The sequence below is a fragment of the Engraulis encrasicolus genome, chromosome 19 (assembly GCF_034702125.1).
Source record: "Engraulis encrasicolus isolate BLACKSEA-1 chromosome 19, IST_EnEncr_1.0, whole genome shotgun sequence".
Classification (NCBI taxonomy): domain Eukaryota; kingdom Metazoa; phylum Chordata; class Actinopteri; order Clupeiformes; family Engraulidae; genus Engraulis; species Engraulis encrasicolus.
Window position 1 is genome coordinate 16,485,006 of NC_085875.1, and position 12,843 is coordinate 16,497,848.

A 12,843-nucleotide genomic window follows, 5' to 3' on the forward strand; every position below is an offset into this window, starting at 1 on the left:
AAAAAAAAAAAAAAAGTTTGGTGAGCCTAAGTGTGATGCAAGCCCCTGTACATGTGTTTAAAAAAAACAACACACTCCTCTTTGTGTTTGTGTGCGTGTGTACGTCTTCACAAGTGTGTAGAAATCTAGGGTTACACAAAGACCATAACAGACGACAGGCCACACGCACACACGCACACACGCAAACAAACACACACACACACACACACACACACACACACACACACACACACGCAAACACACACACACACACACACACAAAGAGAGACGCCGAAAACAGAAGAATTGTTTCCCTCAAGTCTTGCCACTCACAGCTGCTGTCCGTCGTTCTGCGTGTAGAAGCTGACGGACTTAATGGTGGCCACCACCACCACCATGCAGAGGGTGACGGGCACGAAGAGCATGATGACGTGCTTGGCCCCGTACTTCAGCGTCAGCTCTTCGTCCTCCTCGTCCTCGCTGTCCGTCAGCACCTGGGGAGGGGAGGGGAGAGGGGAGAGGGGCAGGGGCAGGGGCAGGGGCAAGGAAAGAGGCAGAGGGCAACACTTTATTAGAAATACGTGGTAGAGGTGACCACAGGAAACGTAGAAGTAAATGTATGGTGCAAGTACAGCACTGGGGCTGCACGATATTAGAAAAATATGCGATACACGATAACATGACGATATCGATATTACTCGCAATATTTAATATATACATATAATTATTTTCCCCTCTCTACTTGCCCTTCTACACTTTATCATGTATAAAACAACTGAGAGCAATGTTTTATTGCCAACATGGCTAATATAACAGCATCAACTTAAAATTTTAATGCATTTTTTAACCTTCTCACCAAATTTTCTGTTACTGAAAATTAAAAACTGGTTGCGATATGTGCACAACTTTTGCGATATGTGTATCGCAAGCCGTGATATCGCGATATCGATACATTTTCAATATATCGTGCAGCCCTATACGGCACTACCACATATTACATAGCCGTTACACCGGTTACTCCTAATGAGGTGGCTAGATGTTGTCAGTGTTTCCCATACATTGAGGAAACTATGGCGGCCCGCCATAGTTTAAATTTGGCCGCCATAGTTTCCGAAAATGTAAAAAAAAAATATATATATATATATATTTTTTTTTTTTTTTTAAACTTTTTTAACTTTTTTTTTTTTTTTTTTACGATTTCCGTGTTTGTTAAAAGCGATTTCAATTACGATTTCCTTCGCATTTTCCTCCTGGAGTAAATACATCCTATAGAGAAAACCACAAGTGCTTGAAAGAGAGAGGGATCAAAAGCCTTGTCAAGTTGTTGTAGTTAACTTGGGTTTGGGAGCAATAAAAAAAAAACCTTCCGAGAAGGGACAGTTGGGATGAGTTTACTAACACTCCCCAGGCTTTGTTTTACAGTTGTAATGAGTTAGGTGACAGGCCTTCATTGACAAGGCAGAGGAGACATCGGGCTGCATATAGAAATGAATGTGTAATGAATGTGAATATAGACATAAATGTGTAATATGTTGTTCAGCCCTTTTAATGGGAGGAATTTTGAAAAACTGGCCCTGTGACCAGCACCCCTCATGTAGAATGTGTATGCCTATGTGTGTGTGGGGAAAAGGCATAGCCTACCCTCTTAGACCCTTTTTGTTTATGCGTTAACAATTTCACAGCAATCTTAAATTCTTATCTCTGCTCCTATTTTGTTTTATTATTTTTTCATTACATAGACCCTTGCATGTGTATTATGTAGCCTTATTTCTCAAAATATAAATGGCTGAAATGTAGGCGTAGGCCTATAGTTTCTCCATGCGCCAATGTCATACTATACTCATTGTTTTGCCATTTTGCATTTACACTGCGTGAATCCCCCCCCCCCGCGAACAGTGAAAAGACCCCCCCCCCCACCCCCACCCCCACCCCCACCCCGGGACAAAAACAAAATCCCGGCTGCCCCCATAGTTTCCAAAATTTCTGTGGGAAACACTGTGTTGTTGTTACTGAAATGACCTAAAAAACCTTAAATGAAAATAAAAAAAGCCCAACTTTGATCCAAACAGCAGGTACATCGGCTGTAGTTCAAGTGTGTACACGTCTCATTTTGACATTGCCACGTGGACACATGAAGAGTCATTCAGCAATTTATTCATGAGAGGAAAGACATACTGTATATGAACCTTTACAATTACACTGGCAAGTAGTCAGGATGATATTATTGGATGCGAGGAATTTGAAATTGAAATATTATTTACAGGATGGCATCACCGGTATAGCTCTAGTTGATAATATATGTTCTGGTTCTGGTCACCGGACCCTGATGAAAGCGTAAGCCGAAACGTTGGTCTTATTAAATGTAACTGCATGAAGTTCTGAGTGTGCGACGACCATTCTTTTTCTATTTGTTTTTTAATCAAATCAACGAACAGAGTTGTATATATTTTTTAAAAGCACCTGTGGTGGGGGTGCAGCTGCACGCTGAGGAGCAGAGGGGGGCTGGCCATTAAGCTCCACCCCTTCTCCAGCCCCCCTGGTGCCGGTGCCTCCTCCTCCTCCTCCTCCTCCTCCTCCTCCTCCATTATTCTCCGAGACCGGCCGGGTGGATCCTCCATCTGTGTTGCTGCTGCTGGTGTTGCGGTGCCGAAGCTCCCCTTGAGATCTGTCTACCTGGTAGGAAACAAAAAGATAGTAAGTGAAGAATTCTTGCACACCTCCTTGGTCAGGTGCGTAGGAGTGGAACCCCTAGGTCACCAACGTTAAAGCAAAGAAAGCTCCCGCACACTGTTCACATTTGCATGGTTTAATGCAACATTTCGGTCTACTGACCTTCTTCAATTCCAACGTTTTGAATTACTTGAAGGTCAGTAGACCGAAATGTTGCATTAAACCATGCAAATGTGAACAGTGTGCGGGAGCTTTCTTTGCAGTAAACAAAAAGAACAAGAGCAATCAGGGATGGCACCCCTAGCTGACGCTAGATCAGAGGTGGGGAAGCTCTCATTCAAAGGGCCACTTCAAATTCATCCGAGTGCCGTAAAAGTCCTCCGAGGGCCGTACTATGAACACAAACCATGATTTTCCCCCTTCACTTTAGGCCTTTATTGAAGGCAGCGACCTTTTAAACAAACACCACCTTCTTTAAGTTCCCTGTATAACTTAATTGTATTGCAAATGCATTTTCCAAGATTCCTTTACAAAATATGTCATATTTCATGTGAAGCTGAATAACATTAAAATTATATCGGGGGCCGGATAAAACGGCCTCAAGGGCCGCAAACGGCCCTCCAGACATAGGTTCCCCACCCCTGCGCTAGATGCATGTGATGCTGAGTTTGGCGCCCTCTGCAGACTGCCCAAAACACATACAAGCAAACGAACAAAACAAACAAAGAGACAGGGTCATTGCAATACCTGGCCAAACCCCCTACAGGGGTGGGGGCAGGCAACAGTGAGGAGAAAAACAGAATAAAAATGACATCATCTGATATCATCATATGGAACTTAATACTACCAGGAACGAGAGGAAAGGGGAAGAGACAACAGAGAGGAAAAATGTCATTCATATTTGTTTGGTAATAGCAGATAGAGAAGGCATGAGAGTTACCCCTGAAAGAAGAAAAATCCGCACTCATAAACTAAGTCTAATTATTTATCTATAGATTACCACCGTGTCCAAAAGCAAACGCGTTTCAGTTATCAAGCCTTCCTCAGTGCGTGGTACCTAAAGGTTTGATAGCCGAAACGCGTTTGCTTTTGGACACGGTGGTAATCTACGTATAATAAATAATGAGACTTAGTTTGTGAGTGCGGATTATTCTTCTTTCAGTTGACACCTTTTATCGCACACCCAAAGACATTCATTTTTTTCTAAGAAGTTGAGCGCGTCCTCTGACAAAAAATGAAGAGAGTTACCCCTCCCAGCCTCAAACCCCGGCCACAGGGATATCACTAAATGTGCTCTGACTGCTCCACAAAAAAGTCAGAGAGAGCACCCACCGTTCTGACGTTTGCATCATCACACAGCATTCCCCTCCGAAAAGCTCACCCTTTGCACTTCACACATTCTGGGTGCCCCACCCTCCTCACATAACACTCTGCACACTTCTCCCATCCATCCAGGACAGCCCACATTATATTCTTCACCTGGCACCTCTCCGGACACTACCCTTGTATGTCTCACAGTGAGTGCAATTCACAGCCAGCCATTACAGTCACACCGCACCCACTACTCTGGTGGTGAGATGAGCTCACCCCACCATCACAGCAGAGAAGAGATAGCTTTGTTGCCTCTACGGGACAGTGTTAGAGCAGACAGGAAAGCATTGAGAGGGGGGGGGGGGGGGGGGGGCTCCGGAAAACAGCCCAGGTTAGACCTGAACCCAGGTCGTCCTCATGGGCAACATGCATATAACATTAAACTATGATTATATTACATTACAGATTACATTATAGATTAGATTTTAAGATTATATTACATTATGTTATGTTACACTTAGCTGACGCTTTTATCCAAAGCGACTAAGGTACTACTTACAGGGTATTGGTTACAATCTCTGGAACAGTATGAGATTAGGTGCCTTGCTCAAGGGCACCTCAGCCATGGAGTGGGGAAGGGAGTGGGATTCGAACCTGCAACACTCTGATCAATAGTCCATCTAATTTAACTACAGAATTAGGCCATGGCAGCCCCATAAGCTTTCATCATCCCAAAGGCAATGACAGGTTACACATAGGCAATACATATTTATTACATAGGTAATAATAGCACATTGCATGTGCTACAATATGCTACATGTGCTACTATCTTGTGCTACAACCCACAGGGCACAGCAATAATAAGGAAGGCTTTCCTTGAAATTCAGTAGTGCCAGAGAGGCCAATAAAAGGACAATATTGACCGTAACCCGCCATGTTTGCTGAAGGAAGTATCTGCATGATGAGGGGGAAACCAACTCTATTTGTTCTACCTGTAAGTTTGATTGAGCAGCAACAGCATCACCTGACTCACTCACATCAACAACTGGAGGACAATAAAAACGGGGATGGGTGCAGTCTGTTCTGTTTGGCTAAATGACTGCTCATTTATTTTGCCCAGTTACCAAGAACAAGGAGAAGACAGGGAGGGGGAAGAATGCTAAGGGTAAATTCCATTATACAAACTCTTGCCCTCCCTTGTACTTTTGGTCTTGTGATGGCGTCGCAAGGCATCATTGATGATAGAAGTTTAATTCAATACAAGTGAAAATCAAGGTTTTTTTCTCATTTGTAATCAGGATGTGGATCAGGAGGAAATGTCCACAAAAAGTTGTTGAGCCTAGGCTTTATTGTTTTCTCCACGGAGGCGGCGCGTCAGCAAAGCGCAAGTTCACAAGCGCAAGTCAAGGACGAGAGTTTGGATAATGAAATGTACCCCATGCCTGTGTCCTGTCCTGTATGTGAGCAGAACAAAGTGGTTCAGCAGAGACAGCTGGTACTTTTCCTCCACCTAGTCAAGGTTGGAGTCTGAGGCGGTGTTGTGCCATGCTGTGCTGTGCTACGCTGCTCCACGCTGCACTGAGCAGTAAGAGCTCAGCTGCATCCAGAGACAGGAGCCAGGCCACTTATACCTGTGTGATGGAGGTCATCTCGCACCTGTTTGCCCCCTCGGGGCTGCGAACGTGCAACCTCGTCAACTACAACGGGGTCCGGCAATGGGAGACACAGTACGATACCGCTGGACCAAGAGACTAGTCTCCCGGCCCAACGGCATCATCACTGTATGAGGCTTTGGGAGGGAGGTTTTACCAACGTTCCACGCCAACTCTGCTAGTTAGCCTCCGTTACACCTGCACATTAACATTGGCACATCTTTAAATAGCCCCCTTTACCTGCACCTCGACATGCCCACCCTCCTAAGACCGGACATGTTTACTTTTCCTACTAGCATATTGAAATATGCGATGGTCGGACTGACTGGACATCCACCAAAAACACAATAGTTAACCATATTCACATCTCTAATCTTCATTGACAGCTACTATAATACACTAATAATAAACAGCTCAACTTGCTCGCAACTCTTACTCAAAACTACAACACGGATATGCTATTCCCACAATCAAACTCCTTGCAAACCCCCTCGACATATGTGTCACACAACCGAACAACAGGGAAGGAACTGTTGATTTTGGTATATATAATGATGGGGATGGTGGATCGTGGCCATTTTTCCACAGACCTTATAAAAGTGATGTCTAAACAATACTAAATGTACATTGTAGCATTAAAAACAACTTCCAAGTGGCACTTAAATGCCCACAGTCACCTTTAATTTCCTTTAATCTCAATAATAATTTCCGTCAGCATCAATACAATTGTCTCACTTTTCTACTACTCTTATCCATCACAATTCTTCATGTACTAGGACATGGCAGAGCAGCATGAGAGAACACTTCAAGCACGCAGGACAATCACGTTTTCAAACCTTGCTCACCTTGGTGAGGAGATTATGGTAAATGGTCAATGGACTGCATTTATATAGCGCCTTTCCACTCCTTCGAGCACTCAAAGCGCTTTACATTGTATGCCTCACATTCACCCATTCACACTCACATTCACACACCGGTGACCGTGGCTGCCACACAGGGTACCACCCTGCCACCAGGAGCAACTTGGGGTTAAGTATCTTGCTCATGGACACAACGACGGGGTCAGGGCGAGCGGGACTCGAACCTGCAACCTTTTGGTTGCCGAACGGCTCCTCTACCACCTGAGCCACCACCACCCCACACATGCCTAGTGTGCCCTGCCCGGGCTGCATGTTGGTGCTTCTTGGTACTTGCTGGCATCAGCCTGAAGGCATGGCATTTTGGGTCATTTTATCAAGATGGTGATTTAACAATACTGACACGATGAGAGACAGTACTCTCTGATTAGATGCTTTGCCTTTTGCAAGTTGGTGCATGACTAGAGCCAAATTATGCCAACCAAATACAATATGTGCCGACCGTATTTTTGCCTTGTATTAGTTACCAAATTCCTATCTGAAAAAGGCCATGAGGTATACGATTCAAATATAAGCCATCCTTATTTAGCAGCAGTTTTAGGAGGAAAACAAAACAGCTAAAACAGCTACTGTTGTAAAAAACAGCAATAGTTCTAAAAGGGTAGGATTATTCCTCTTGACTAAGGTAGCTTGTCAAGACTATTCAAGAGTGCTGCTACCCTCTATGCCAAAATTAGCTCCCCTCATCAAAACCTTCTTCTGTCCCATGATCTACTCTTCATTTACACATCTTTTGCAATCATGCCTTTTTTTTACATCTTTATGAAGTTGCTTTGGATAAAACTGTCTGCTAAGTGTAACGTAGTGTACTGTGTGATGAAGTGGAGTGGTGAGTAGCTGTTATACAGATCTGACACATGAGCAAAATGTATGGGCTTGTTGGCAGTCAGCTGCTGCGTTTTTCAGTGAATGATTTGCCCCAATGAAAAGAAGCTGGTACTCAGCCAAATGGGCACAGGTTCATAGCTGGTCAGGGGTGAATTTCTCAAAACCAAAGTTGCTTACTACATTAGCTACTTTGATGTTTTCAATGCATTTTCCCATTGGCAACTACAGAAGTTGCTAACAGGCTAACAACTTCTCTTTTGAGAAACTCACCCCAGTGCTGTGACTTGTGTGCAATCTCTATGGTGTGCCCTTGTGCACTATAGAGCTTGAAAGTCCCGCTCCTTAGTTCCGCATTTCACGGGACCTAAGCTGACCATCTAACAACATGGTAGCGAGTAAATATCTTCTGATCTCAGTCATTATATGCGCTGGGCTACAAATATGCTCAGGGCTTTTTCTAGGATTTTTTGGCATGAGGGAGCATCATGGCAGGTTTGGGGGGGGATAAGGGGAGTATCCCCCCCGTGATTGAGAAATTTTACCAGGGGCGCTCAAATATATATATATATTTAAAAAGGAGGGTGCACCCGTGAGGGTGGAGCGCCCCTATTTTCCTGTTTAGAAAAAGCCCTGATGCTGTTTAAGAGGCTAGATAAAGATTATTCATGCAGAAGTATCAATGTTTTGTTCCGAGGCCGTCTGCATGAAAAATGTGAAGAAACACAGCTTTCTAAAAGGTTTGGGGGTTCGTACGAAAACAGCGTCAAAAACAAAAATATCAGAACAAAAATATTTTAAACAAAAATAACAAAAATATCAGAAACAACATATGTGGAGCTCGTGGCACAACTCGAAGGGGATTGAAATATCATTTTAATACCGCCATTGGATTACCTGCTACGATTTTTGGCTAAAAACGCTGTTGAGGTCCCATGAAATCGGGGGAAGTGACGTCACTTTCAAGCTCTATATGTGATGACACTGTGCCTCATGCTTTTGTCCCATTAAGATATTAAAGACAGGGAGAGATGTGGCGCAGCGCGCTAAGGCCCCACTTATGGGTTTGCATGCCCATGGGAACCAGGTTAGAGTCCGTCCTGGGTAATTCCCCAGTCCCATCTCCATCTTGTTCATTTCCTGTCTCTTCTCACACTGTCCTGTCATACAGTGTTTCCCACAGAAATTTTGGAAACTATGGGGGCAGCCGGGGTTTATTTTGTCCGGGTGGGGGGGGGGGTCTTCTGACACGGGCCTTTTTGGGGGGGGGAGGGGGGGGGGGTATTCTTGCAGCGTAAATGCAAAACGGCAAAACAATGACTACAGTATGACATTGGCGCATGGAGAAACTGTAGGCCTGGGCCTATATTTCAGCCATTTATATTTTGAGAAATAAGGCTACATAAGATTTTACCCATGACTTGTATAATATTAGTACATTGTCATTGTCAAAAAATGCAGTACAGTGAATAATTTCTGTTTACAACACAGTTTCATTCGTCCCTCATGCAGGGGTCTGGGAAACAATAATAAAACAAAATAGGAGCAGAGATAAGAATTTAAGAGCACTGTGAAATTGTTAACGCATAGACAAAAAGGGTCTTAGAGGGTAGGCTATGCCTTTTCCCCCACACGTATCTGTAGGCGTACACATTCTACATATGGGGTGCTGGTCACAGGGCCGTTTTTTTCCCCAAATTCCTCCCATTAAAAGGGCTGAACAACATATTTCACATTTATGTCTATATTCACATTCATTACACATTAATTTGTATATGCAGCCCGATGTCTCCTCTGCTGTGTCAATGAAGGTCTGTCACCAAACTCATTACAATTGTAAAACAAAGCCTAGGGAGTGTTAGTAAACTCATCCCAACTGTCCCTTCTCTGAAGGTTTTTTATATTGCTCCCAAACCCAAGTAAACTACAACAACTTGACTAGGCTTTTGATCCCTGTCTTTCAAGCACTTGTGGTTCTCTCTATAGCAGGGGTGCCCAACCTTTTTTTAACCAAGATCTACTTTTGAAGTTGATGGTCTGCCGTGATCTACCAAGTCAAATTCAAGGATGTCAGTATGAAAATTTAAGACCACCATTTATTAATCACCATTATTATGAACAAAATATTTTCAGTAGGCTACTATGGCCGTATCTTTTCAGTGTGTTTTTAAAGTGTGTTGAATAGCCTATCTTTACAAAGCAATGCAGCACTGATAGTGTGCAGAGATAATTTCAGTCATACACAAATCAATTTCAAAATGATAAACATTTGGTATATAAAAGGCACATAGGCCCTATTTCTAAAATATGATGAAGCATTATCATGCCTTCAGTGGTATAGGCTACAAATTAAAAAGGGCTCAGAAATTCACCATTTGTTATGGGTAAATAGTAGGCTACTATGAGAGAGAGAGAGAGAGAGAGAGAGAGAGAGAGAGAGAGAGAGAGAGAGAGAGAGCAATGAGAGAACTCATTGGATTGGTTAACACCCCTGTTAAGTGTGACTTATTCTATGAAGGTTTTTTTTTCAGCTCTCTGGGACAGTAGCACAGCAAAGGCTTTCTATTGTGAGTTTGGCCAATCGTTTTGTCCACAACTGAAGCAAGAAACAGCACAAATTGAAGTGAATTCCATACATGTCAACAACTAACATTTCCCTTACACGCGGCACGCGATGTAAACGCAGTTAGCGATGATGCATGCGACTAGCGATTTGGACGAAGATCCTCGCATATCGGCGTGTCATAACGCATCGTTGCGCACATGTTCTGTTACTCACCCGATGTTACACGTGTGCACACATGAATCAACTGTAATACCCTTACGGTCACTTCCTAATGCTTTCCCCTCATTCTGTGTTACCGTGGGACTACTTATCTAACCAATACCAAATTCAAAATCGTAATTCAAATTGTTTTTAACAAAAACGGATATCGTTAAAAAAAAAAAAAAAAAGTTAAATTTTTTTTTTTTTTTTACATTTTCGTAAACTATGGCGGCCAAATTTAAACTATGGCGGGCCGCCATAGTTTCCTCAATGTATGGGAAACACTGTCATAATAAAGGCCCAAATACCCCCTGAAAAAACAACTTAAAAAGATATCTAAAATGCAGAGGCCTCAATGTTAAGGAAAGACCATTTAGGTTAAAAGAGAATGCTTAACAAACTAGAGAACACAGATACATCACAATATGCTCTTGCTGTAGGGCGAGTTACAGCATGCATGCAGACACTGGCAGTCTGCCTTCAGTCAGTGCTGCTCCCCACATACTTGACTTAGCTATCCAGCACACACACATGGTTACGTCCTATTGGCAGCAGACCCGTAGGCGCGGCCCTGACAGCAACAAAGTGATCAGGTGTGCGTTCCAATATCCCACCTTGCTTCCTCCACTTGTGCTTGTGGCCTCGCCCTGCCTCCTGGCCCCTCCTCCGTGGAGAAAATAATGTAGTTTCTCAGCGGTCAACCTAGCCACAACAACTTTTGGGGGACTGTTTTTCATTCACCATCCCAATTGCAAATGAGAAAAAGACTTCACAATTGAGCTTTTGCAAGATATTGAAATATAATGCTGTTGTCAGTGATGTCATCATGACATATTACTTCCAGGTACGAGGCCACAAGCACAAGTGGAGAAAGCAAGGTCGCATATTGGAACGCACCCCAGGACTCAGGTGCAAAGGTACGTCTGATGGGAGGAGAGTGGAAAAGTATACTTTGGTCCCTCAGGTAAGGTTGGTTGCAGATATGACGATACGGTCATTGTCATTAAGTCCCCTTGCCAGGAAGAAGAGAAGTCTTAAAAAAAAAACCCGTCAAAACCCTTTCAGAATGGTAGGAAAGTGGTGAAGGATAAACAATATTAAGGATGGACTACCTATAGCCGATGCCCAAGCACATGAATGAACACATTTCCAATTTGGTCTTTGCAGACATGACAGCGGCGTGAGATTCCAGTTCTCACCGCTCACCGGGTATCACTGTTCACTTACTTCATTGTCCACTGTCACATTCACATTGTCAGCCATTGGTGCGCTGCATAGATGGTGGCCCACATAGACAAAACTTCACCCCTGCAAAAAAGCAGACAAAAAAAACAGACTATCAGATAAACCACACAGGTGAAAAGATGGGCGGTCTGTATTTCACCACTTGCCGCCCACTTACTAAAACCAAAACATTGCTGACAAGAATCTACCGTTGTCTTCCAAGATAACGTTGAATTTAGGGGCATAGATGGGACCAAAAATGACACCCTGCGGACGTAGCCTACCTAGTAGGCTACGGTTAGTCTGTTTAGGAATCATAATAGATTGATTGAATATCCATGGTAATTTAGTTGATTTACTGCAGCCAAACGAACCTTCACAGCAACGTTAACAAGCAGGTGCCAATATGTTGTCGATCTGAATCTTACAAGTACGAGACAGATGTCAAGTTAGGTACCACCTAGTGCTGACCGACGCAGCAGTCCAACACATGATGTACTATGCAAGTGACCATGGACAGCATACTGATCCAACATCCAAGTACAAAGAACGCCCTGCTTCGGAAACTAGAGAGAGATCATTTACAAGCTGTTAGGAGTGAAAGCAAACACATGTGTTGGTCCGCACACAACAGTCTGTTTAGGAGATGTTCGACATACTAGCCATTCAGTGGTGAATTGAAATAACTTAACCGACCCGCACACACTATTGTTCAAATCAAGGCTGGGTTCAGGATGCAGCGCCAACTTCTCCGCTATCATCACCATCATTCACAATGAACCCCAAGCTAACGTAGGCGGATAAAACATATAGACTACTCGCTTGCTAGATTGTTGTATAGAGGTAAAACCAGCACAAACAGTACCCACGCTAACATTGCCAAAACGTGTAGTTTCAGCTCTTTCGAAGAATTGAGCAACATCATTGTAAATCTCTGCATTAACCCACATTGGCTATCTGAGTATCAGAGCTGTGCTATGCTAGCCCTCTTGTCTTGAGTCAGTGAAACTTGTGTCAGTGGCATCGTATGCTACAGGCTAGCTAGCTGGGCTGTCTTATATCATTAGCCTGTGTATTCTGTCGATGAAGCGGTTTCACTCTTACCCCACAATCACCAACAAAGAATCTTGCGGACGCAAATTTTCGTCTTCGGTCTGTTTCGAAATATATTCAGGGTGCCTCAAAGAACAAAGGGCTGAGCTCCAATAATAACCACCATTTCTTTCACATTTACCAACTCAACACATTTCGCATCCGGCGAATCTACTTCCTACTCCGCCCACTATTTACGACGGAAAATCAAAGGTGTTCAGTCAATGAACAACACTGAACATAATCTGAGGGCCAAGGTTTATGAATAAAAGAATGGAACATCAGAGGTGGCCAAAGTAAAAATAGAAGTGAAACAAACAAACAAACAAAATCAAACATATATATATATATTTATTATTATTATTATTATTATTATTATTATTATTATTATTATTATTATTATTAC

General features: G+C 43.2%; 1 protein-coding gene across 2 annotated transcripts in view; it reads right to left on the reverse strand.

Annotated features, from left to right (window-relative positions):
* The window catches only part of psen1 (presenilin 1), a 46,679-nt gene extending 34,067 nt beyond the window's left edge, over positions 1–12,612 (reverse strand). For both annotated transcript variants that reach the window (XM_063183699.1, XM_063183700.1), the window contains exons 1-4: positions 12,450–12,612; positions 11,349–11,429; positions 2,440–2,652; positions 313–473 (exon numbers count right to left, since the gene is read on the reverse strand). In XM_063183699.1, coding sequence (XP_063039769.1) covers positions 313–473; positions 2,440–2,652; positions 11,349–11,384 — 410 coding nt within the window. In that variant the 5' untranslated portion in view covers positions 11,385–11,429; positions 12,450–12,612. The remainder of the gene's footprint in view (positions 1–312; positions 474–2,439; positions 2,653–11,348; positions 11,430–12,449) is intronic.
* Positions 12,613–12,843: the final 231 nt, after the last annotated feature.